General features: G+C 40.4%; 1 protein-coding gene across 1 annotated transcript in view; it reads left to right on the top strand.

Moving 5' to 3' along the window:
* The first annotated feature begins 3,116 nt into the window (after nt 1–3,116).
* The window catches only part of PAPSS1 (3'-phosphoadenosine 5'-phosphosulfate synthase 1), a 118,088-nt gene continuing 98,478 nt past the window's right edge, over nt 3,117–22,726 (top strand). Inside the window, exon 1 of the mRNA XM_037020213.2 lies at nt 3,117–3,408. Coding sequence (XP_036876108.2) covers nt 3,157–3,408 — 252 coding nt within the window. The 5' untranslated portion in view covers nt 3,117–3,156. The remainder of the gene's footprint in view (nt 3,409–22,726) is intronic.

The raw sequence follows: 22,726 nt of genomic DNA on the forward strand, positions 1-22,726 counted from the left end.
CACTGTCCATCAGTGTAGTAAGATGCTGTAGAATCACTACTTGTCTTCTCTGTGTTGCACAGCCCTCCCCATGCCCCTCCCCACATTATACATCCTAATCATAATGCCCCCTTTCTTCCCCTCCCCCCCTTATCCCTCCCTTCCCACCCATCCTCCCCAGTCCCTTTCCCTTTGGTAACTGTTAGTCCATTCTTGGGTTTTGTGAGTCTGCTGCTGTTTTGTTCCTTCAGTTTTTTCTTTGTTCTTATACTCCACAGATGAGTGAAATCATTTGGTACTTGTCTTTCTCTGCCTGGCTCATTTCAGTGAGCATTAATACCCTCTAGCTCCATCCATGTTGTTGTAAATGGTAGGATTTGTTTTCTTCTTATGGCTGAATAATATTCCATTGTGTATATGTACCACATCTTCTTTATTCATTCATCTACTGATGGACACTTAGGTTGCTTCCATTTCTGGCTATTGTAAATAGTGCTGCAATAAACATAGGGGTGCATATGTCCTTCTGAATCTGAGAACTTGTTTTCTTTGGGTAAATTCCTAGGAGTGGAATTCCTGGGTCAAATGATATTTCTATTTTGAGCTTTTTGAGGAACCTCCATGCTTCTTTCCACAATGGTTGAACTAGTTTACATTTCCAACAGTGCAGGAGGGTGCCCCTTTCTCCACAACCTTGCCAACATTTGTTGTTGTTTGTCTTTTGGATGGTGGTGATCCTTACTGGTGTGAGGTGATATCTTACTGTGGTTTTAATTTGCATTTCTCTGATGACTAGCAATGTGGAGCATCTTTTTATGTGTCTGTTGCCATACATTTTTGAAAGGTATTTTTTGTTTGAATCAGTGTTCAAATAAGTTCCATATGTTTAAATTACTAGCTATTTCTTTTAATTTTTAGTTCTTCCTCATTTTTCTCTTGTAAATGAATTTGAATTTTCAAAGACTCAGGTCATTTATGATGTAGAGTTTTCCACAGTTTAGATTTGGTTGATTGTATTGTGATGACTTTACATCTTCCTCTTTCCTCTGCATTAATAGTAAACTGATAATTAGACCTTAAGTCTCGATTAGGATCAGGTTTGATTTTGAGAGGGGTGGACATTAATACTTCATCAGGAAGCAAAAAAGTTTTGATGTTCTTTATTTTCATGATGTGCACAACTGCTGAGGACCACTGCCTTTATCCATTATTTCATTAAAATGGTATAAGATGGTAATATAATTCTATCTTTGCTTCTTCATTTATTAGCTGGTACTTCTACAAAGAGAAACTTTTTCAACACCTGACTTGCAGTTAGTGCAGGTAGGAGGGTAAATGCTTAATTTTTTCCCTTTATTTTTCAGTTTTCAAAATAATGAGTTGGTTCACAGGCATTCAAGGGTGATGGGTTCTTTTTAAATTGTCATTATTATGAACATCTGGATTTAAACATACTTGATTTGTTTCAATATTGTATAGCTGTATACCCTTTCATACTCTGTGCCCTCTGACAAAATTGGGAAGGTTTTTCAAGCTGGTGACGTAATCCTAGTGGTATTCAATAATTTCCTTGTTTCTGGTTTGACAAGATGTTTCAGGTTCATTTGCATGACAATGTCTGGAATCATGAATTTGATTTGACAGTATCAGTGTAAATGCATGATATATTTTATCTTAAAAAATCTTCCACTGAAAAAGCCCAGAAACACAGACTAACTCAAAAGTAACGTGCACTCCTGGAAGTCCAGACTGTGATATCTAAATACCTTTTCCCTCTAAATACCATTTATTCTCTAAGAGTCCCAGGACTCCTGGGAAAAATGGCTGATTCCAATTGCATCTATGTCTTATCATTTGAAGCTTGAGCTCATCTTCCAAACTCTTTCCTGTTATTGGCAGAATTAAGAATTATATTAAAATTCAGTTCTATACAGACTCTATAGAGAAATACAGACTCTAAATTAAGAATCCCCTAAGAAAAAGCCACAGGCAACCACTGACATCTTAAGTGATTAAGATAGGATTGCCATTTTAGAAAGCACTCTGACAGCATTATCAAGAATGGAGTGTGCGACCCGGGTGCTGGCAGTGGCTGCACTAATGGGAAGATGACCAGCTAAGGAATTGTTATTCATCTTGGATATGGGGAAGGTCTAATATAAGACAGTAGCCGTGGGATTAACAGGGGATTGATTTGTTAGCTATTGACTGTTAGCTTTAAGTCTTAGTGACTGTGGTGCGTGTGTATAGGTGGGTGTTGCGTTATGGAAGAGCAGAGGCTCAACCAACTACCTTGGTGTCAGGGAAACTGTGGAAAATTGTTTGGAGTAATGGAGTTGTGAGGGTATGTAACTTGTGGATGAAGCACCCGCGTACCCCTAGCCCATCCTCCTATGATCTAGCCCTGTATTAGGTATGAAAATATCCTCCACAGATGGGCATTCTACCCTGTGGTAAAACGCACTGAAGGAGGAGGAGCGTTACGCTTGGCTGGCAGGATACCCAGCGGCCCTTCCTGGAATTCAGTCCTCTAAGGGTTTCCTGAGAAACCAGTGTTATAGAGGCCCTTTTTGGCTTAATTGGTGAGAGGTATTGCACAGAAACCTGATATGAAGAGGTCCCCAAGTGGGGAAGGAGGCACCTTGCAAATACCCACTAGGTATCCAGGGGTGGAGCTTACTTTTTCCTGAAGTTGAGCGTTGAGCATAATTTTAAAATCAAGGGTAAAGTGTGGAGAATGAGCTGTTCCGTAAATCAATTCTTCCATTTGCGAGTCTGGAAAATCCCTTTTTAAACATTGGCCAGGCTGACGCCGGCACAGATTGGGCGGACAGGAGCCTGGTGACTCGGTCTCTGAGGGAAAAGCGAGAGGGGCGGGATATCACGGGAACGTTTGCCAAGAGGCAATTTCCGCAAGAAGCCCGGAAAGCCAAGCGCCACACAGGTTTCTTGCCGAACTCTAGGTGGGGCGCCGAGGAGTCGTTCTAGCCTCTGCGCCTGCGCAGGCGTAACGCGCCAGGGAGAGGGGTAACGTTCCACGAATACCTTCCCAGGGCCCGCCCTTTCCTCAGAATCAAAAGGAAAGAGCGTCGTGCGCGCGTCAGCCCAGCGAGCCCCGCCCTCAGCTCGCCTCGGGTTCTCTTGCGCCGCCTCGCCGCTCGCCTACGTGCCTCGGCCATGGGCTCCTCTCGGTGGCACAGCCCACAGGCTGAGCAGTCGGCGCCGCGACCACGAGCGCGTGCGCACGTCAGGGCGCGCAGGTCCCAGCGCGAGGAGTCCCCTCCTTTCGTCTCGCCCCGCCCCCGCCGGCCTCCAGTGCGGCGCTCTGAGCAGCGAGAATCCTGGCACTCGCGCGCGCTCGGTATAGCGATGGAGGTTCCAGGGAGCCTGTGCAAGAAAGTCAAGCTGAGCAATAACGCACAGAACTGGGTGAGTAGGGGCAGAGGAGCAGAGGTAGTTCTGGAAGCCTTCGGCTACAGTTCGTACGGGAGCTGCTGTCTTTTTCCCTCCTCCTCCTCCTCCCTTGGCGCGGGGGTTAGTATCCGAGGCGGCGGCATCTTACACTGGGGCTGTGGCTGGTGCCGGACGGGGGTCTAGAGCTGGCCCCTACGTGCGGCCAGACCCACCGTCATTGCGGAGGACGCCTTCTCCAGCTCACAAGAGACCCCAAGGAAAATCTTTCGGGATGGGCTGGCAGCTGCTGAAACCTGCACCCCCGGGGGAGCTTTCTGCGTTCTCCGGAGTGGATGAAGATCTGCAGAGGAGGAGGCGGCGGGCGCCTTACGTGCGTCCCTGGTTTTTTTTTTGGCTCTGCCAGTGCAGTTAGCCCAGGTTTGGATCCATCTCCGTGTCTTCCCATTTCTGAATTGCAGTGTGAAGGGAGAATACTCAACAATGTGACCATTCATGAGCTGAGACTGCCCTGAACTGAGGTTCTTTGTGGTTACGTGTTAAATAGGAATGTCTGGAGTTTCAAAGACTGGATTCCTGGAGACAGTAAGGTGTGGGAAGACTAATGGTTTATCACGTTATCAAGGACTGCCATTTGGCTTGGATGGTCAAGTGCTATGTCCTCAGAAGGTTGCTTCCTTAATTATACATTGATAAGCAACAGCTTTAGCTTAAAATTTTGTAAGTTCAGAGCTGGTGGGGGTTGGGGAGGTTGTGTTCAACTCTGGAATCAGGAAATGGTTTTAGGTTTAGATGGAAATTTTTATTTCACAGTGAACAAAATCATGTGGTCTTGTTGGTAAAGGCAGCCTTGCAGATCATTGATTGCCCTTGGTGAGTCAAAGGATAAAGAAGCTGTGTCTGACAGGTATTCCCTTCAAGTTGCTAATTTACCATATCTGTTTTTACCAAGGATTCTTACCCTGTTGCTTTCTCCTTTTAGTAGTTTAACTCTTCCTTAGGCAATAAGGAGGGAAAGGGGATAAAAGGTGAATTAGAACATTGGAAACAGCACTGTGTTACTGGCCTCATTTCTAGTTCCAGCTTTGCCATGTAGTAGCTGTGTGATCTTGAAGAAAAACACTAATTCTTTAAACCTCAGATGACTTTTGTAACTCAGGAGTGGGGATGGAGGGGGAATATGTCCCCAGCCTCGGCAAATAACCTTTGAAGCTGGAATCTGTGAAAGGGAGAATTAAAGTGGGAGAAACCCGTTTATTGCTTACAAGCAGTCGTTTACCTCTTGTCCATGTCTCTTTGTTTCCCAGCTGCAAAAGGACCCTGTCACACCTCTGGTCCAGATAGGCCCTGCTCCCTGCTGTAATCACCTATTGATATGGAGATGACTAATTTTTCTCCACCCCTTGGGAACACCTGTTGATATGGAGATGCACTAAGGCCAGGCAGAAGTTCTGGAAATATTGCATTTTTACCCACACTGTTAAGAAGCGTATAATAGTGTGTACTTCACCAGGTTGTTGTGAGGCATAAAGAACATAATGAGTTTGAAAGTGCAATGAAACCAATGCCATGAAACTATTGTTACTGATCCTGATATTGAGCTGTTTCTTGATTAGGAAATAAGATTTAACTAAATTAGGGTGATTACAGATAATTTCAGTTACGATATCCACACTTCTTTTATTTGCTATTTCATTTGCCAAATAAGTGCTCATTCTTTGCAGAGACCTGTGCCACTCATGGAGATAAAAAATTAGCAATTCAGTGCTTGCCTTCCAGTTGATCTTGATCTGGTTAGAGTTTTCAGTGGTTGAATATATTGCTATGGACCATAGTGAATGGAGTAAGGCAGAAGTTTTGTCACAATTTAGAGGAGAGATTAGTTTAGCCTAGCTGTTTTGGGGAGGGCTTGTAGAGGAGAAATATACCCAGATCGCTGAGGCAGAGGGCAACTACACAAATAAAGGCTGGCTTTAAGCATTGCGAATATATTATTAGTGTGTACTCCAGGAACAATGAAGAGACCTGTTTAGGTACTCTGGAGAGTTTTTGTTAAGGAGTGGTGATAAGACTGAATAGATAGCATGGGGTTAGGTTATGCAGTTGTTAATGTTGGATGCTGAGTTAAAACATGGCTCTGGGAGATTTTTGATGAGGCTAGAATTTTTTATTTTTTGAGCCTTGTAAGTCTTTCTTCACCCTAATAGAGAATACTTGTCATCTTTCTCTCTCATATTTTGATCAACTGATAGGCACAAGTGTGAAGAATCCGTACACCTTTGAAGTTCCCATTGCATGATAAAATTGACATTCCAGGAAGACCTGCTGAAGAAATTAGACACTGTTAGAGCTCAGGTGTGGAAGTCTGAGGAACAGACAGGGCTATAGTGAGGTTTAAATGCATTAATGGATTTGAAGCATGCCCGATACTTGATCACTATTTAAGGTGTTCTTGTTATTAAGTCATCTGGTGTGAGGGTGGGAAGGGCTGGGCAGATAAGGTGGTAGTGGGGAAAACGAAGTAGATGCATTAAAAACATTGAAGGAAGAGTCAGAAGGACCTGACTAGAGTTAGGGGATGCAAGAGGGAGATGTGTTAAAAGATAATCCTGAAGTTTTAATCCTGGGAAATAGGGAGAAACATTGTGACATGCAGTGAAATGGGGAAGTAGGTTGGAAGCTGGAGTAATGGTGATAATAGTTAAACACTGAAGGTGAGTTTACTCTGTGCCAGGTGTAGTTTGAAATGTTTTACCTAAATTCACATACTGAATTTTTGCAACATTTCTGAGATGGGTATCCTAAGAGATAGTGGTTTGAAGCAGGGACTCTGGAGCTGACTCCCTGGGCTTGAATCTGGGCTCCACTATTTACTAATCATGTAACATTGTGCTAGTTGCTTAATTTTTCTGTGTCCTGTTTGTTCATCTATGAAATGGGAATGATAGCCTCACAGGGATAGTGTGAAGATTAAAAGAATTAATACATGAAAAATGCTTGAATTAGTGTTTGGCATATAGTAAGTGTTGTGTGTTAGCTCTTACTGTTACAGTTATATTCTTTATTGCAATTAGTATCTCCATTTATAGACAAACTGAGGCACAGATATCTTACGCTTCTTAGTGGTGGATCTAGTTTTTTTTTTGTTTTTTTTTTTTGAGAGGGCATCTCTCATATTTATTGATCAAATGGTTGTTGACAACAATAAAATTCTGTATGGGGGAGTCAATGCTCAATGCACAATCATTAATCCATCTCAAGCCTAATTCTCGTCAGTCTCCAATCTTCTGAAGCATAACGAACAATTTCTTACATGGTGAATGAATTCTTACATAGTGAATAAGTTCTTGCATGGTGAACAGTACAAGGGCAGTCATCACAGAAACTTTTGGTTTTGATCACGCATTATGAACTATAAACAATCAGGTCAAATATGAATATTCATTTGATTTTTATACTTGATTAATATGTGGATCCCACATTTCTCCCTTTATTATTATTATTATTTTTATTTTATTTATTTTATTTTTATTTTTTTTTGTTTTTTTTTTTTTGAGGGGGATCTCTCATATTTATTGATCAAATGGTTGTTAACAACAATAAAGTTCAGTATAGGGGGGTCAATGCTCAATGTACAATCATTAATCCATATTAAGCCTAACTCTCGTCAGTCTCCAATCTTCTAAAGCATAACGAACAAGTTCTTACATGGTGAACGAATTCTTACATAGTGAATAAATTCTTACATGGTGAACAGTACAAGGGCATTTATCACAGAAACTTTCGGTTTTGATCACGCATTATGAACTATAAACAATCAGGTCAAATATGAATATTCATTTGATTTTTATACTTGATTTATATGTTGATCCCACATTTCTCCCTTTATTATTATTATTATTTTTATTTTTAATAAAATGCTGAAGTGGTAGGTAGATGCAAGATAAAGGTAGAAAACATACTTTAGCGTTGTAGGAGAGCAATTGTAGATGATCAGGTGTGTGCCTGTAGACTATGTGTTAATCCGAGCTAGACAAGGGCAATAAACCATCCACGGATGCAGAAGATTTCTCTCAAAGCAGGGGGGTTGAGGTTCTGAGCCTCACCTCTGTTGATCCCCAATTTCTCACCTGATGGCCCCCCTGCGACTGTGCCTGTCTTAGGTTGTTCCTCCCTTGAGGAATCTTACCCGTCTCTGGCTAACCAGTCATCTTCCGGGGCCATACAGGGAAATGTAAAGTTGGTAAATGAGAGAGAAGCCATATTGTTTGAAAAGGTTAGCTTTTTACTTCTTTGCAGATTTATGCCCTGTGGCTTCTATGCCCAGCACTTGTCTCGAGGTATCTTTACCACCTGGAGGAATTATGATACTCGGTAAATTCGATATGAGGCACGAATTCTATTTAAGGGTTGTAATTAGGAAGGAAGAAGAAAAGCTATAGAGGTAGCATATGGAAGAAAACATGGGAGGATTGATTATTTCTTTGACATATCTTCTTGTAGAGTACCTTAAGTATGTATAGGTTTTAAACTACTAACTAATTTGTACACACATATTAACATAATAGGAATACGGTGACATAAACAAAGCAAATCTACAATTACCAGCCATCTCCAGTGAAGCCAAGAAAACCATTTAGGCACCCTAGGCATTTGTGAAAATTTGTCTATGATATGATGGATATTGTCCAACTATACTTGAACAGTCTGAGAGAAATCAGACAAATTAAAGCAGCCCATTTCTGGGATCTGTTCACCTCCCATATGTCCTTTTAACCGTAGATAGTCTATAGTCATAAGATTTTGGAGTGCTACACCTTGCACCCCTCCCAACTCCTGGTTGAGTTCCAACAGTACAGATCCGGTCAAATTCGTTGTCTCACTGTATGCACATGCCAGCCTAGACATCTCCCTCCTCATTCCAATGGCAAGTCCAGGAAACGGTGGGGTGGACGCAGCCACGACCGCAGCATTGTCCGGATCCCTGTTGAGGCTTTTTGATGATCATCCCCCGGCACGAGTCCTCCAGAGAGTGCTGATGCCGGAAGCTCCTACTCATATCGTATCTTAGTTCATTTTCTGGGTATCCAAGCTAGGCCTTGATCTTCTGCATAGAAACAAACAGACCCTTTGCCCACACTTTGACATGCCCTCTATACCACTGTGCAGAACTCATTGGAGGTCAGCACACAGGGACTGCTTTTTTTTTTTTTTTTTTTTTTTATTAAGAGAAAGGAATATTATCAGAAAAGAGTACCTCCATAGCTGATCATCTGACACCCTTTAAGTGATCAACATTAAGGATATTTAAAGCATGCGTTGATCTTTGATTTACCAATAGTTTTATCCTATCAAGGAGTAATCCCCCTTTTCTTTCTTTCTTTTTTTTTTAATCTTTAATCTACACTTACATGAAGAGTACTATGTTTACTATGCTCTCCCCTATATCAGGTCCCCCCTAACAACCACATTACAGTTACTGTCCATCAGCTTAGCAAAATGTTGTAGAATCCCTACTTGTCCTCTCTGTGTTGTGCAGCCCACCCTCCCCTTTCTCCCTCCCCCCATGCATGCTAATCTTAATACCCCCTTTCTTCTTTCCCCCCCTTATCCCTCCCTGTCCACCCATCCTCCCCAGTTCCTTTCCCTTTGGTACCTGTTAGTCCATTTTTGGGTTCTGTAATTCCGCTGCTGTTTTGTTCCTTCAGTTTTTCCTTTGTTCTTATACTCCTCAGATGAGTGAAATCATTTGGTATTTCTCTTTCTCCGCTTGGCTTATTTCACTGAGCATAATACTCTCCAGCTCCATCCATGTTGCTGCAAATGATTGGATTTTTTCACTTCTTATGGCTGAGTAGTATTCCATTGTGTATATGTACCACATCTTCTTTATCCATTCATCTACCGATGGACATTTAGGTTGCTTCCAATTCTTGGCTATTGTAAATAGTGCTGCGATAAACATAGGGGTGCATCTGTCTTTCTCAAACTTGATTGCTGCGTTCTTAGGGTAAATTCCTAGGAGTGGAATTCCTGGGTCAAATGGTAGATCTGTTTTGAGCATTTTGATGAACCTCCAAACTGCTTTCCACAATGGTTGAACTAATTTACATTCCCACCAGCAGTGTAGGAGGGTTCCCCTTTCTCCACAGCCTCGCCAACATTTGTTGTTGTTTGTCTTTTGGATGGCAGCTATCCTTACTGGTCTGAGGTGATACCTCATTGTAGTTTTAATTTGCATTTCTCTGATAATTAGCGATGTGGAGCATCTTTTCATGTGTCTCTTGGCCATCTTTATTTCTTTTTTAGAGAACTGTCTGTTCAGTTTCTCTGCCCATTTTTTAATTGGGTTATTTGTTTTTTGTTTGTTGAGGCGTGTGAGCTCTTTATATATTCTGGACGTCAAGCCCTTATTGGATCTGTCATTTTCAAATATATTCTCCCATACTGTAGGGTTCCTTTTTGTTCTATTGATGGTGTCTTTCACTGTACAGAAGCTTTTCAGCTTAATGTAGTCCCACTTGCTCATTTTTGCTGTTGTTTTCCTTGCCCGGGGAGATATGTTCAAGAAGAGGTCACTCATGTTTATGTCTAAGAGGTTTTTGCCTATGTTTTTTTCCAAGAGTTTAATGGTTTCATGACTTACATTCAGGTCTTTGATCCATTTTGAGTTTACCTTTGTATATGGGGTTAAACAATGGTCCAGTTTCATTCTCCTACATGTAGCTGTCCAGTTTTGCCAGCACCATCTGTTGAAGAGACTGTCATTTTGCCATTGTATGTCCTTGGCTCCTTTATCAAATATTAATTGACCATATTTGTTTGGGTTAATGTCTGGAGTCTCTAATCTGTTCCACTGGTCTGTGGCTCTGCTCTTGTGCCAGTACCAAATTGTCTTGATTACTGTGGCTTTGTAGTAGAGCTTGAAGTTGGGGAGTGAGATCCCCCCTACTTTATTCTTCTTTTTCAGGATTGCTTTGGCTATTCGGGGTCTTTGGTGTTTCCATATGAATTTTTGAATTATTTGTTCCAATTCATTGAAGAATGTTGCTGGTAATTTGAGAGGGATTGCATCAAATCTGTATATTACTTTGGGCAGGATGGCCATTTTGACGATATTAATTCTTCCTAGCCATGAGCATGGGATGAGTTTCCATTTATTAGTGTCCCCTTTAATTTCTCTTAAGAGTGACTTGTAGTTTTCAGAGTATAAGTCTTTCACTTCTTTGGTTAGGTTTATTCCTAGGTATTTTATTCTTTTTGATGCAATGGTGAATGGAATTGTTTTCCTGATTTCTCTTTCTATTGATTCATTGTTAGTGTATAGGAAAGCTACAGATTTGTGTGTGTTAATTTTGTATCCTGCAACTTTGCTGTATTCCGATATCAGTTCTAGTAGTTTTGGAGTGGAGTCTTTAGGGTTTTTTATGTACAGTATCATATCATCTGCAAATAGTGACAGTTTAACTTCTTTACCAATCTGGATTCCTTGTATTTCTTTGTTTTGTCTGATTGCCGTGGCTAGGACCTCCAGTACTATGTTAAATGACAGTGGGAAGAGTGGGCATCCCTGTCTGGTTCCTGATCTCAGAGGAAATGCTTTCAGCTTCTCGCTGTTCAGTATAATGCTGGCTTTGGGTTTATCATATATGGCCTTTATTATGTTGAGGTACTTGCCCTCTATTCCCATTTTGCTGAGAGTTTTTATCATGAATGGTTGTTGAATTTTGTCAAATGCTTTTTCAGCATCTATGGAGATGATCATGTGGTTTTTGTCTTTCTTTTTGCTGATGTGGTGGATGATGTTGATGGATTTTTGAATGTTGTACCATCCTTGCATCTCTGGGATGAATCCCACTTGATCATGGTGTATGATCCTTTTGATACACTGTTGAATTCTGTTTGCTAATATTTTATTGAGTATTTTTGCATCTACATTCATCAGGGATATTGGTCTGTAATTTTCTTTTTTGGTGGGGTCTTTCCCTGGTTTTGGTATTAGGGTGATGTTGGCTTCATAGAATGAGTTTGGGAGTATTCCCTCTTCTTCTATTTTTTGGAACACTTTAAGGAGAATGGGTATTATGTCTTCTCTGTGTGTTTGATAAAATTCCGAGGTAAATCCGTCCGGCCCCGGGGTTTTGTTCTTGGGTAGTTTTTTGATTACCATTTCAATTTCTTTGCTCGTAATTGGTTTGTTTAACTTTTGTGTTTCTTCCTTGGTCAGTCTTGGGAGGTTGTATTTTTCTAGGAAGTTGTCCATTTCTTCTAGGTTTTCCAGCTTGTTGGCATATAGGTTTTCATAGTAGTCTTTAATAATTCTTTGTATTTCTGTGGAGTCTGTCGTGATTTTTCCATTCTCATTTCTGATTATGTTGATTTGTGTTGATTCTCTTTTTCTCTTAATAAGTTGGGCTAGAGGCTTATCTATTTTGTTTATTCTCTCAAAGAACCAGCTCTTGGTTTCGTTGATTTTTGCTATTGTTTTATTCTTCTCAATATTGTTTATTTCTTCTCTGATCTTTATTATGTCCCTCCTTCTGCTGACTTTAGGCCTCATTTGTTCTTCTTTTTCCAGTTTCGATAATTGTGATGTTAGTCTCTTCATTTGGGATTGTTCTTCCTTCTTCAAGTGTGCCTGGATTGCTATATACTTTCCTCTTAAGACTGCTTTCGCTGCGTCCCACAGAAGTTGGGGCTTAGTGTTGTTGTTGTCATTTGTTTCTATATATTCCTTGATCTCTGTTTTGATTTGTTCATTGATCCATTGATTATTTAGTAGCATGTTGTTAAGCCTCCATGTGTTTGTGAGCCTTTTTGTTTTCTTTGTAGAATTTATTTCTACTTTTATACCTTTGTGGTCTGAAAAATTGGTTGGTAGAATTTCAATATTTTGGAATTTACTGAGGCTCTTTTTGTGAGCTAGTATGTAGTCTATTCTGGAGAATGTTCCATGTGCACTTGAGAAGAATGTATATCCTGTTGCTTTTCGATGTAGAGTTCTATAGATGTCTATTAGGTCCATCTGTTCTAGTGTGTTGTTCAGTGCCTGTGTGTCCTTACTTATTTTCTGCCTGGTGGATCTATTCTTTGGGGTGAGTGGTGTGTTGAAGTCTCCTACAATGAATGCATTGCAGTCTATTTCCCTCTTTAGTTCTGTTAGTATTTGCTTCACATATGCTGGTGCTCCTGTATTGGGTGCATATATATTTAGAATGGTTATATCCTCTTGTTGGACTGAGTCCTTTATCATTATGTAGTGTCCTTCTTTATCTCTTGTTACTTTCTTTGTTTTGAAGTCTATTTTGTCTGATATTAGTACTGCAACCCCTGCTTTCTTTTCACTGTTGTTTACTTGAAATATGTTTTTCCATCCCTTGACTTTTAGTCTGTGCCTGTCTTTGGGCTTGAGGTGAGTTTCTTGAAAGCAGCATATAGATGGGTCTTGCTTTTTTATCCATTTTATTACTCTGTGTCTTTTGATTGGTGCATTAAGTCCATTTACATTTAGGGTGACTACTGAGAGATATGTACTTATTGCCATTGCAGGCTTTAGGTTCGTGGTTACCAAAGGTTCAAGGTTAGCTTCTTTAGTATCTTACTGCCCAACTTAGCTCGCTTATTGAGCTGTTATATACACTGTCTGGAGATTCTTTTCTTCTCTCCCTTCTTATTCCTCCTCCTCCATTCTTCATATGTTGTGTGTTTTGTTCTGTGCTCTTTTTAGGAGTGCTCCCATCTAGAGCAGTCCCTGTTGGATGCCCTGTAGAGGTGGTTTGTGGGAAGCAAAATCCCTCAGCTTTTGCTTGTCTGGGAATTGTTTAATCCCGCCATCATATTTAAATGATAGTCTTGCTGGATACAGTATCCTTGGTTCAAGGCCCTTCTGTTTCATTGCATTAAGTATATCATGCCATTCTCTTCTGGCCTGTAGGGTTTCTGTTGAGAAGTCTGATGTTAGCCTGATGGGTTTTTCTTTATAGGTGACCTTTTTCTCTCTAGCTGCCTTTAAAACTCTTTCCTTGTCCTTGATCCTTGCCATTTTAATTACTATGTGTCTTGGTGTTGTCCTCCTTGGATCCTTTCTGTTTGGGGTTCTGTGTAATTCCATGGTCTGTTCGATTATTTCCTCCCCCAGTTTGGGGACGTTTTCAGCAATTATTTCTTCAAAGAGACTTTCTATCCCTTTTCCTCTTTCTTCTTCTTCTGGTACCCCTATAATACGAATATTATTCCTTTTGGTTTGGTCACATAGTTCTCTTAGTGTTGTTTCATTCCTGGAGATCCTTTTATATCTCTCTATGTCAGCTTCTATACGTTCCTGCTCTCTGGCTTCTATTCCTTCAATGGCCTCTTGCATCTTATCCATTCTGCTTATAAATCCTTCCAGGGATTGTTTCACTTCTGTGATCTCCTTCCTGACGTCTGTGATCTCCCTCCGGACTTCATCCCATTGCTCTTGCATTTTTCTCTGCATCTCTGTCAGCACGTTCATAATTTTTATTTTGAATTCTTTTTCAGGAGGACTGGTTAGGTCTGTCTCCTTCTCAGGTGTTATCTCTATGATCTTTGTCTGCCTGTAGTTTTGCCTTTTCATGGTGATAGAGATAGTTTGCAGACCTGGTACGAGTGACTGGTGGAAGAGCTTCCCTTGTTTTTCGTTTGTGGCCTTCCTCTCCTGGGCGAATAGCGACCTCTAGTGACTTATGCTTGTCAGCTGTGCGCAGACAGGGCTTCTGCTACCTGCCCGTTTGCTATTGAGTTTATGTCCGCTGTTGCTGTGGGTGTGGCCTGTCTGGGGCTGCTCCTCCAAAGTGGTGGAGCCCCGTTGGAGGGGGAGCGGCCGGGAGGCTATTTTTTTCTGTAAGGGGCCTCTGTGCTCCCTGTTGCCCAGGTGGTTAGAGTGCCCAGAGATCCCCATGTTCCCTGCCTCTGGTCTAAGTGTCCTGTCCTGCCCCTTGAAGACTTCCAAAAAGCACTCTCCAAACCAAAACAGCAACCGCAACAATGAGTAAGGGAACAGAAAAAAAATAAATAAATAAGGAAAAAACACGTGATTTTTTTTTTTTTTTTTTTTCCTCAGGCGCCGGTCCCAGGCACCCGCTCACTGGTCCTGCTGCTCTGCCTCCCTAGCACCGGGGTCCCTGTCCCTTCAAGGCTTCCAAAAAGCACCTGCCCACTGGTCCCGCAGGGAAAAACGCGCGATATTCTTTCTCTTCAGGCGCCGGTCCCAGGCACCCTCTCACCGGTCCTGGTGCTCTGCCTCCCTCGCACCGGGGTCCCTGTCCCTTTAAGGCTTTCAAAAAGCACTTGCCAAAAAGAGAAAAAAAAAGGGGAAAAACGCGCGATTTCCTCCGTCCTCAGGCACTGGTCTCAGGCACCTGCCCACTGGTCCCGCAGGGAAAAACACGCGATATTCTTTGTCCTCAGGTGCTGGTCCCAGGCACCCGCTCACCGGTCCTGCTGCTCTGCCTCCCTAGCACCAGGGTCCTTGTCCCTTTAAGGCTTTCAAAAAGCACTCGCCAAAAAGAGAAAAAAAAAAGGGAAAAAGCGTGCAATTTCCTCCGTCCTCAGGCGCCGGTCTCAGGCAACCGCCCACCGGTCCCGCAGGGAAAAATGCGCGATCTTTGTCCTCAGGCGCCGGTCCCAGGCACCGCTCACTGGTCCCGCCGCCTTGCCTCCCTAGCAACGGGGTCCCTGTCCCTTTAAGGCTTCCAAAAAGCACTCGCCAAAAAAAAAAACCAAAAAACAAAAAAAACCTGCTCCTATTTCTTTCCACCTGCCAGGAGCCGGGGGGAGGGGCGCTTAGGTCCCACCGGGCCGGGGCTTGTATCTTACCACCTTCGCAAGGTGCTGGGTTCTTGCAGGTGTGGATGTGGTCTGGATGTTGTCCTGTGTCCTCTGGTCTCTATTTTAGGAAGAGTTTTGTTTGTTATATTTTCATAGCTCTATGTGTTTTTGGGAGGAGATTTCCACTGCTCTACTTACGCCACCATCTTGGATCCGCCTCCTATTATTTTTATTTTTAATAAAATGCTGAAGTGGTAGGTAGATGCAAGATAAATGTAGAAAACATAGTTTAGTGTTGTAAGAGAGCAATTGTAGATGATCAGGCGTGTGCCTGTAGACTATGTGTTAATCCGAGCTAGACAAGGGCAATAAAATATCCACGGATGCAGAAGATTTCTCTCAAAACGGTGGGGTGAGGTTCTAAGCTTCACCACTGTTGATCCCCAATTTCTCACCTGATGGCCCCCCTGTGACTGTGCCTGTCTTAGGTTGTTCCTCCCTTGAGGAATCTTACCCGTCTCTGGCTAACCAGTCATCTTCCGGGGCCATACAGGGAAATGTAAAGTTGGTAAGTGAGAGAGAAGCCATATTGTTTGAAAAGGTTAGCTTTTTACTTCTTTGCAGATTTATGCCCTGTGGCTTCTATGCCCAGCATTTGTCTTGAGGTATCTTTACCACTTGGAGGAATTATGATACTTGGTAAATTTGATATGAGGCACGAATTCTAGTTAAGGGTTGTAATTAGGAAGGAAGAAGAAAAGCTATAGAGGTAGCATATGGAAGAAAACATGGGAGGATTGATTATTTCTTTGACATATTTTCTTGTAGAGTATCTTAAGCATGTATAGGTTTTAAACTACCAACTAAATTGCACACACCTATTAACATAATAGGAATACAGTTACATAAACAAAGCAGATCTGTAATTACCAGCCATCTCCAGTGAAGCCAAGAAAACCAGTTAGGCACCCTAGGCATTTGTGAAAATTTGTCTATGATATGATGGATATTGTCCAACTGTACTTAAACAGTCTGAGAGAAATCAGACAAATTAAAGCAACCCATTTCTGGGAACTGTTCACATCCCATATGTTCTTTTAACCGTAGATAGTCTGTAGTCGTAAGATTTTGGAGCGCTACAACTTGCACTTCTCCTAATTCTTGGTTGAGTTCCAACAGTATAGATCCAGTCAAATTTGGTGTTTTAACTGTATGCACAGGCCAGCTTAGATATCTCCTTCTTCATTCCAATGGCAAGTCCAGGAAATGGTGGGATGGATGCCGCTACAACTGCAGCATCGCCTTGATCTTTGTGGAGGTTTTTTGATGATCATCTTCTGGTGTGAGTCTTCCAGAGAGTGCTGATGTTGGAAGTTCTTCTTCATATCGTATCTTAGTTCATTTTCTGGGTAGCCAAATTAGGCTTTGATCTTCTGTATAAAAACAAACAGACCCTTTGCCCACACTTTGATATGCCCTTTATACCATTGTGTAGAACTCATTGGAGGTCACATGGTGGATGTAGTTTTAAGCATGCTGCATGTGAGGGACAGCCTTAGTACAGATAATCTATAGAACAATGCTGTCCAATACAAATATATTATGAGCCACATATGTAATTTAAAATTTTCTAGAGATCATATTAAAAAAAGTAGAAAGAAACAGGTCAAAATAAATTTTAATAATGCATTTTGATTTAACCCAGTATATCTAAAATATGTCATTTCAATATAAATGTAAGTTCAATAGTATCATAATCAATATAAAATTATTAATTGATAAATTACCTAAGTATATATTTTATACTTAACCACACAGTTCAATTTAGACAAGCTATATTTCAAATACTCAGTAGGTGCATGTGGACAGTACAACTATAGGAACTGAATTAGGTTAAGTTTGCAAATAAAGATTTAGCAGTTAAATTTGAGTTATAGAATGTAAAGAAAAACTTGAGAGACCAAGTACTAAGCTTTGGGTGATACCTCCTGTTAAGGAGCAGGTGAAAGAAGTGGATTCTTGGTACATATAAGCAAAGAGGGAAATGCAGTGTTACGGTGCCAGGAAACATTGTTCATTATAACAAGATGATCCCTCTCTGTGTCTACAAGAACAGTAAAGAAAAATCAAGAATGAACTTGCCTCTTATTTCAGTCTAACAAAGCATCAGATGTGATAAACATCATTCTCCTTCTGATCACACCTTTCTCCAGAGGGACCAGTTTCCATCTGCCCTTGGGGTGTGTGAGTTGCGCTGAGGGAAATCTGGGCACTTTGTTCAGACCCAGGTGTCATTATTCACCCATTTTGTAAATTCATATTGGCTGAATCCCTTGCTTGGACATACCTTACAGTTGAGTTGGATCCTGCTTCCCACAGGAGGGTCTGAAATCTGACATGATGTTCAGAAACACATACAGTCTCAGGTTGCCTATCCATTACCCTCTCCCCAATCACTCTTCGAATTTCCATAGTTCTGTATCCCCAACCCCAGCTTGCCTTCCATTCACATGTCTTTCCTTCCACCTGGGATACCTGTTAACCTTGATCTCTGCTGAAATTTTCAGGCTGTGGGCTTCTTTACCGTGCCAGTGTGCCCCAATTATGCACATGCTTGCTTGCATATGGGCTGCATTGTTTGTATACCTTTGTATTATGTTGTACTCTGCTGTAATCATATTTCATTATAGATGTTTTATGTGTACACATAGCTTCTCCTGATAAAACAGGATGAGGAGAAGGGGTAGGATGCAGAGTAAGCTTGGGTGCCTCTGATATTAAAAGCTTTAGGTAATATTTTTGCACAACTTAAGTAAGAATAAGCTCCATATGTGGTAGGAATCAAATTACAGTTTTGCCATTCACATGTATGATCTCAGGCACACTACCTAACTCCTCTGTGCCTCAGTATCTTCAAATGTAATAATGTGGATAATAAAACATACCTTATAACAATGATAGTATGTGCCTCATAGTTTTAGTGAGGTTTAAATAAGTTTGTATTTTAACACACTATGGTGCCTGGCACATGAGCACCATTTAAGGTGTTCTTGTTATTGTTCATTCATCAAACATTTAACACCTACTTTGTATGTTCCAGGTCCTGGGGCTGCAGAGCTAAAAAGAGTCCTGTTCTTATGGATGTTACATTCCACCTGGGAGAAATTAATTTAAAAAGCAAACAAATTAATGAGATACTTTTCCCTTTTACTAGTTCTACTTTTTCTAAACAATTTATCCCTTTTACTGTTAGATACCTTTCATAGAAGACTAGTAGCCCATTCTGGATTTTGGTAAGACTGAGGTGGTACAAAATGGAACAAGCATGCAGAAATGGAGCACAAAGAATGTGAAGAGCCCAGTAAGAGGCCAGTATATTTAGTCTTCAGAGCACTGGCCTGCTGTGGTCAGGGGCAGGTATTGATCTTCTGACCCTGGAAGAGAGAGATGCTGCTAGAAAAATTGCCTAAAGAAGAGGGAACAATGGACTTCTACCAAGAATGTACTCTTAATGTTGACTAACAGCAATAAGAAAAATAAGGATGATAGCAAGGTCTGCATCTGCATTGTCCAATCCAGTAGCCCAGCCTCCTGTGGCAACTTAAATTTAGTTACAATTAAATAAAATAAAAAATTCAGTTCTTCATCTGCACTAGCCACATTTCAAGTGTTGCATTGCCACATGTAGGGAGTGGCCACTGTATTGTGCAGCACAGTAGGCAACGTTTCCATCACTTAGAAAGTTGTATTGGACAGGGCAGATCTAGATAGTAACTTTGCCAACATTCTTTTCTACTTATCTGTGTATTTATATTTTCATATATTTATTTTTACTTTTTTCCCAAGGCAAGGAAATTTCAATAGATAGTGGCTACTCTGGGATCCTGGTTTTGGGCAGTTCTGCAGCCCTGGCTTCTGGCAGGGTACCCAGCAGTGTGAGCCTCCCTTTAGCATAGCTGGTTCTCTAAATTTGAAATGTGAAATAAGCTTCCGCAGCCTGGCTATGGTAACACTGAATTTTGAGGAGTATTTTTCTCCTCTGGTGGTTTTCCATTTGGTAAAATTTTACCACTTGTAGGGGGATGTTTGGCAATATCTGGAGACATTTTTGACTGTAACATTGTGCATTGGGTGAGATGGTGAATTAATGCTGATACTTTTCTTCTCTTTGCTTAGAGTAAGAAAAAGGGGGGAAATTATATAACTGAAAGACAAAGGTAGCAATTTAAAATAAAATCCAATTGATAATCACATTTTCTCATCCACCAGCCTTGAAGTGGCCATCTTTTGCTCTGAGATGTATGTTACCCATACTATACCAACAACAAAATAGTTAAACTGCAACCCTGAGTTGTTTTGAAAATAAATTACTGATTAGTTCAAATGAAGAGAATAACTTCTCTTTTTGGTATTTACCTAAGTGGTAATTATTTCTGTTAAGTATCCTTTCTTAAGGACACAGTTTTTTACAGTATGTTTTAACTGTGTAAAAATATTGGAAATAGTAGACATTATGTATAGAAGTCCATTTTCTAATTTTAGATGAATCAGCCATGTTTCTCTCATTCTCATTTCTTTGATGCTTGCATCCCTTCCCTATGCCTTCGTCTCACATGTGTTTAAGTCTGTAAGTCATTGTTTTTTAGTATATTCATGGAGTTGTACAACCATCACCATTATCTAATTTAGAGTATTCTCATCACCCAAGAAAGAAACCTTATACTCATTTGCAGACATTCCTTTTCTTCTCCCTACCTTCCTCTGTAGTTCCCACAACTGATAATCTACTTTCATTTCTCAATTTCCTTATTCTAAACTTTATTATAAATGGAATCATACCATAAGTGTCCTTTTGTGTCTGGCTTCCTTAACTTAGCGTAATGTTTTCAGTCTTTAACTTAGCATAATGTGTTCAGTTTTCATCTGTGTTATAGCATATATCACTACTTTATTTCTTTATATGGTTGAATAATATTCCATTTTATGGATATACCACCTTTTTATCCATTCATCAGTTGATGGACATTTGAGTTGTTTCTGTTCTTGGTCTATCACATATAATGCTGCTATGAACATTCATGTGCATAAGAGTTATTGTGTCTACTCTTACACAGGTTTATTTTAGTTAATTTTAATTTTTGAGGTAGACTTCAATGTATTTTTGTTTGCTAGACTCTGTACCCCCTTACATTTGTGTAGAGAGGATATTGCTGTCACCATGGTGGGAGGCGGGGGTCTGTCACAATGTAATGAATTCTGTATCTGTTCATAGTTTGTTTCCTTCCCTGAAATGTTTTTGTTCCATTTTATCCTCAGTACCTAGAAGGGACCAGTGAATAAATTATGAACGAACAGGTAGTCTCAGACTTGTTTCTGACTTCAGGGAGTCACTTAGGGCTGTGCGTCCCAACTGGAGGTCATCTAGGGACCCTCATTACAGGTATTGATGTTTTAAAATACCCATTAAATAAATATTTACATGTTCTTTAATCTTCAAAACAGAGTAGTTGGCAAGCCAAATGTATTTGCAGAGCACAGACATGACATATGATTGCAAACAGGTGAGATACTAGTAACCTCGTTCTGATCGAGGAGGTCTGGGCAGGGCCTGGATGTGCTTCCTGACAAGCAACCAGATCATGCCGTTATTGCTGGGCACCATGTTTTGCAGTACCAAGGTTTTAAGTACAGCCTTTTCAAATTTTCTCAACCTTCAGGAATGTATGATTGTCACTTTTGCTTATGAATGTTCAAAAGATATATCATTATCAGTATCTGAACTAGTTCATCAGTAATTCTGTGAGTTAAAATAAAAGTTTTTCCTCATTATACTGTACCATCTCTTCAATTTATCCATATCATACTCTACCATCTCTCCATATTATGTGTGAGGACATAATATAAGCATTCTGGTTACCATTTTGGGGATTCTCTTTGAAGGGATACACTGTGTAGCAGTCAGCTTAAAGTGGTGATGAGATGGGTGACTGGTATTGAGTCCAGAATTATGCTTGGTATTTGGTATGTGCTCTGTGCTTTTACAACTTTCACTTAAAAAATGCAGAGTTTTCTTGGTCATAATAAACTCACAAAGCATGAAATACTCAAGGTGACTTCATAGAAGAAATTAATTTGTCTCATAGGGCCTAAAAGGTATTGTGCTGACTGAAATAAGTCAGAGAAAGATGAATACCATATGATTTTACTTACAGTAAAACCTAAAAAAACAAAACAGGGACAGATTTATAAACAGAACAGATGGGAGGGGTTTGGAAGCTAGCTGAAATAGGTGAAGGAGAAAAAAAAATTGGTGAGAATGTTTGATCTCTTAATCTGAGTGATGGTTACATGAATATATACACATGTCAAAATTCTTTGAACTATACAGTAAGATTTGTGCATTTTATTGTATGTACCACAACAAAAAGTGAAAAAAAATTTTTTGGCCCATAAGGAAGTGGATAAAATAACAAAACAGCCACGTGGAAATTAAGGTTGGTCAAAAGAGGAGCACAGGGCCACTTGTGTGGGTGATGACTAAAGTTTGTAGAATGTGTGAAAAATGTACACCACAAATATCAGAGGCCACTAGAATTATCCTAGTAATAGGGCTGATAGTCAGGATTTTAGTTCTAAGTGTAGAAAGTAAATGAATTCCTTTAGAATGACCTGGCCCTTTCTGCTAAGATTTCTGAATGTCAATCATTATTTCATTTATACAGAAAACAAATCATACAAAATAAATGCTTTGTATCTACCTCTTATTGAGCAGTGACTAGGCATAAGAAAAGAGATGGGAGTTAGGAAAATACAGAGAACTGTAGGTCACGGTGCTTGACCTACCCTCCCAAGGAAGTCAACATACATATACATAAAAGGACAGCTTAAAGTGTAAAATGGTCCAAAAATAACAAATGAATCATGTGGACAGTACAGGGACTTCCTGGGTATACATAACCAAACCAAATCAATACTTCTACAATCACTCAGACTATTAAGAAAGAAACAGTGAGTCTGATTTTTCTGTCTTGTGGAAGGAAACTAGGCCATTGAAGACTCAGAATAGGAATGTAGTGTTAGAAGGAAATAACTCCCTCTTGGCCCCTATTGTGTCACTAACACTCCCCCACCTCCCCCCAGCCATGCCCCTGCAGAACTGTAGGAGGGATTTGGCTAGAGTGGGTGGAAAAGGAAAAGGGGAAAGGGATCTAGAAAAGTGTGTGCAGAAGTGGCTTTCAGGTTTTTAGTAAAATTCAGACATACTTCCATCACCTTGTAGTTCCAGTAATTTAAAAAAGTGCTCTTTGATTTACTTTGAAAAACTGGCAGGAAATTTGACATATCTTTTTTTTTAAAGTTTGTTTTTGAATATGAAAAATATCAAATACACATAAATAATAGGCCTCCTTACACCCAGACTACTGTTAACTGCCAGAATTTTTTAAATGGAGGCAAGAAGTCCCAAGAGAGTATTCTTTTTTAGCGATTAAAACAATCTCTGTGTATCCTGTATTTCCTCTCAACCATATCCTTTGCAGTTTATGCC

This window comes from Manis javanica, chromosome 5 (assembly GCF_040802235.1).
Source record: "Manis javanica isolate MJ-LG chromosome 5, MJ_LKY, whole genome shotgun sequence".
NCBI lineage: Eukaryota > Metazoa > Chordata > Mammalia > Pholidota > Manidae > Manis > Manis javanica.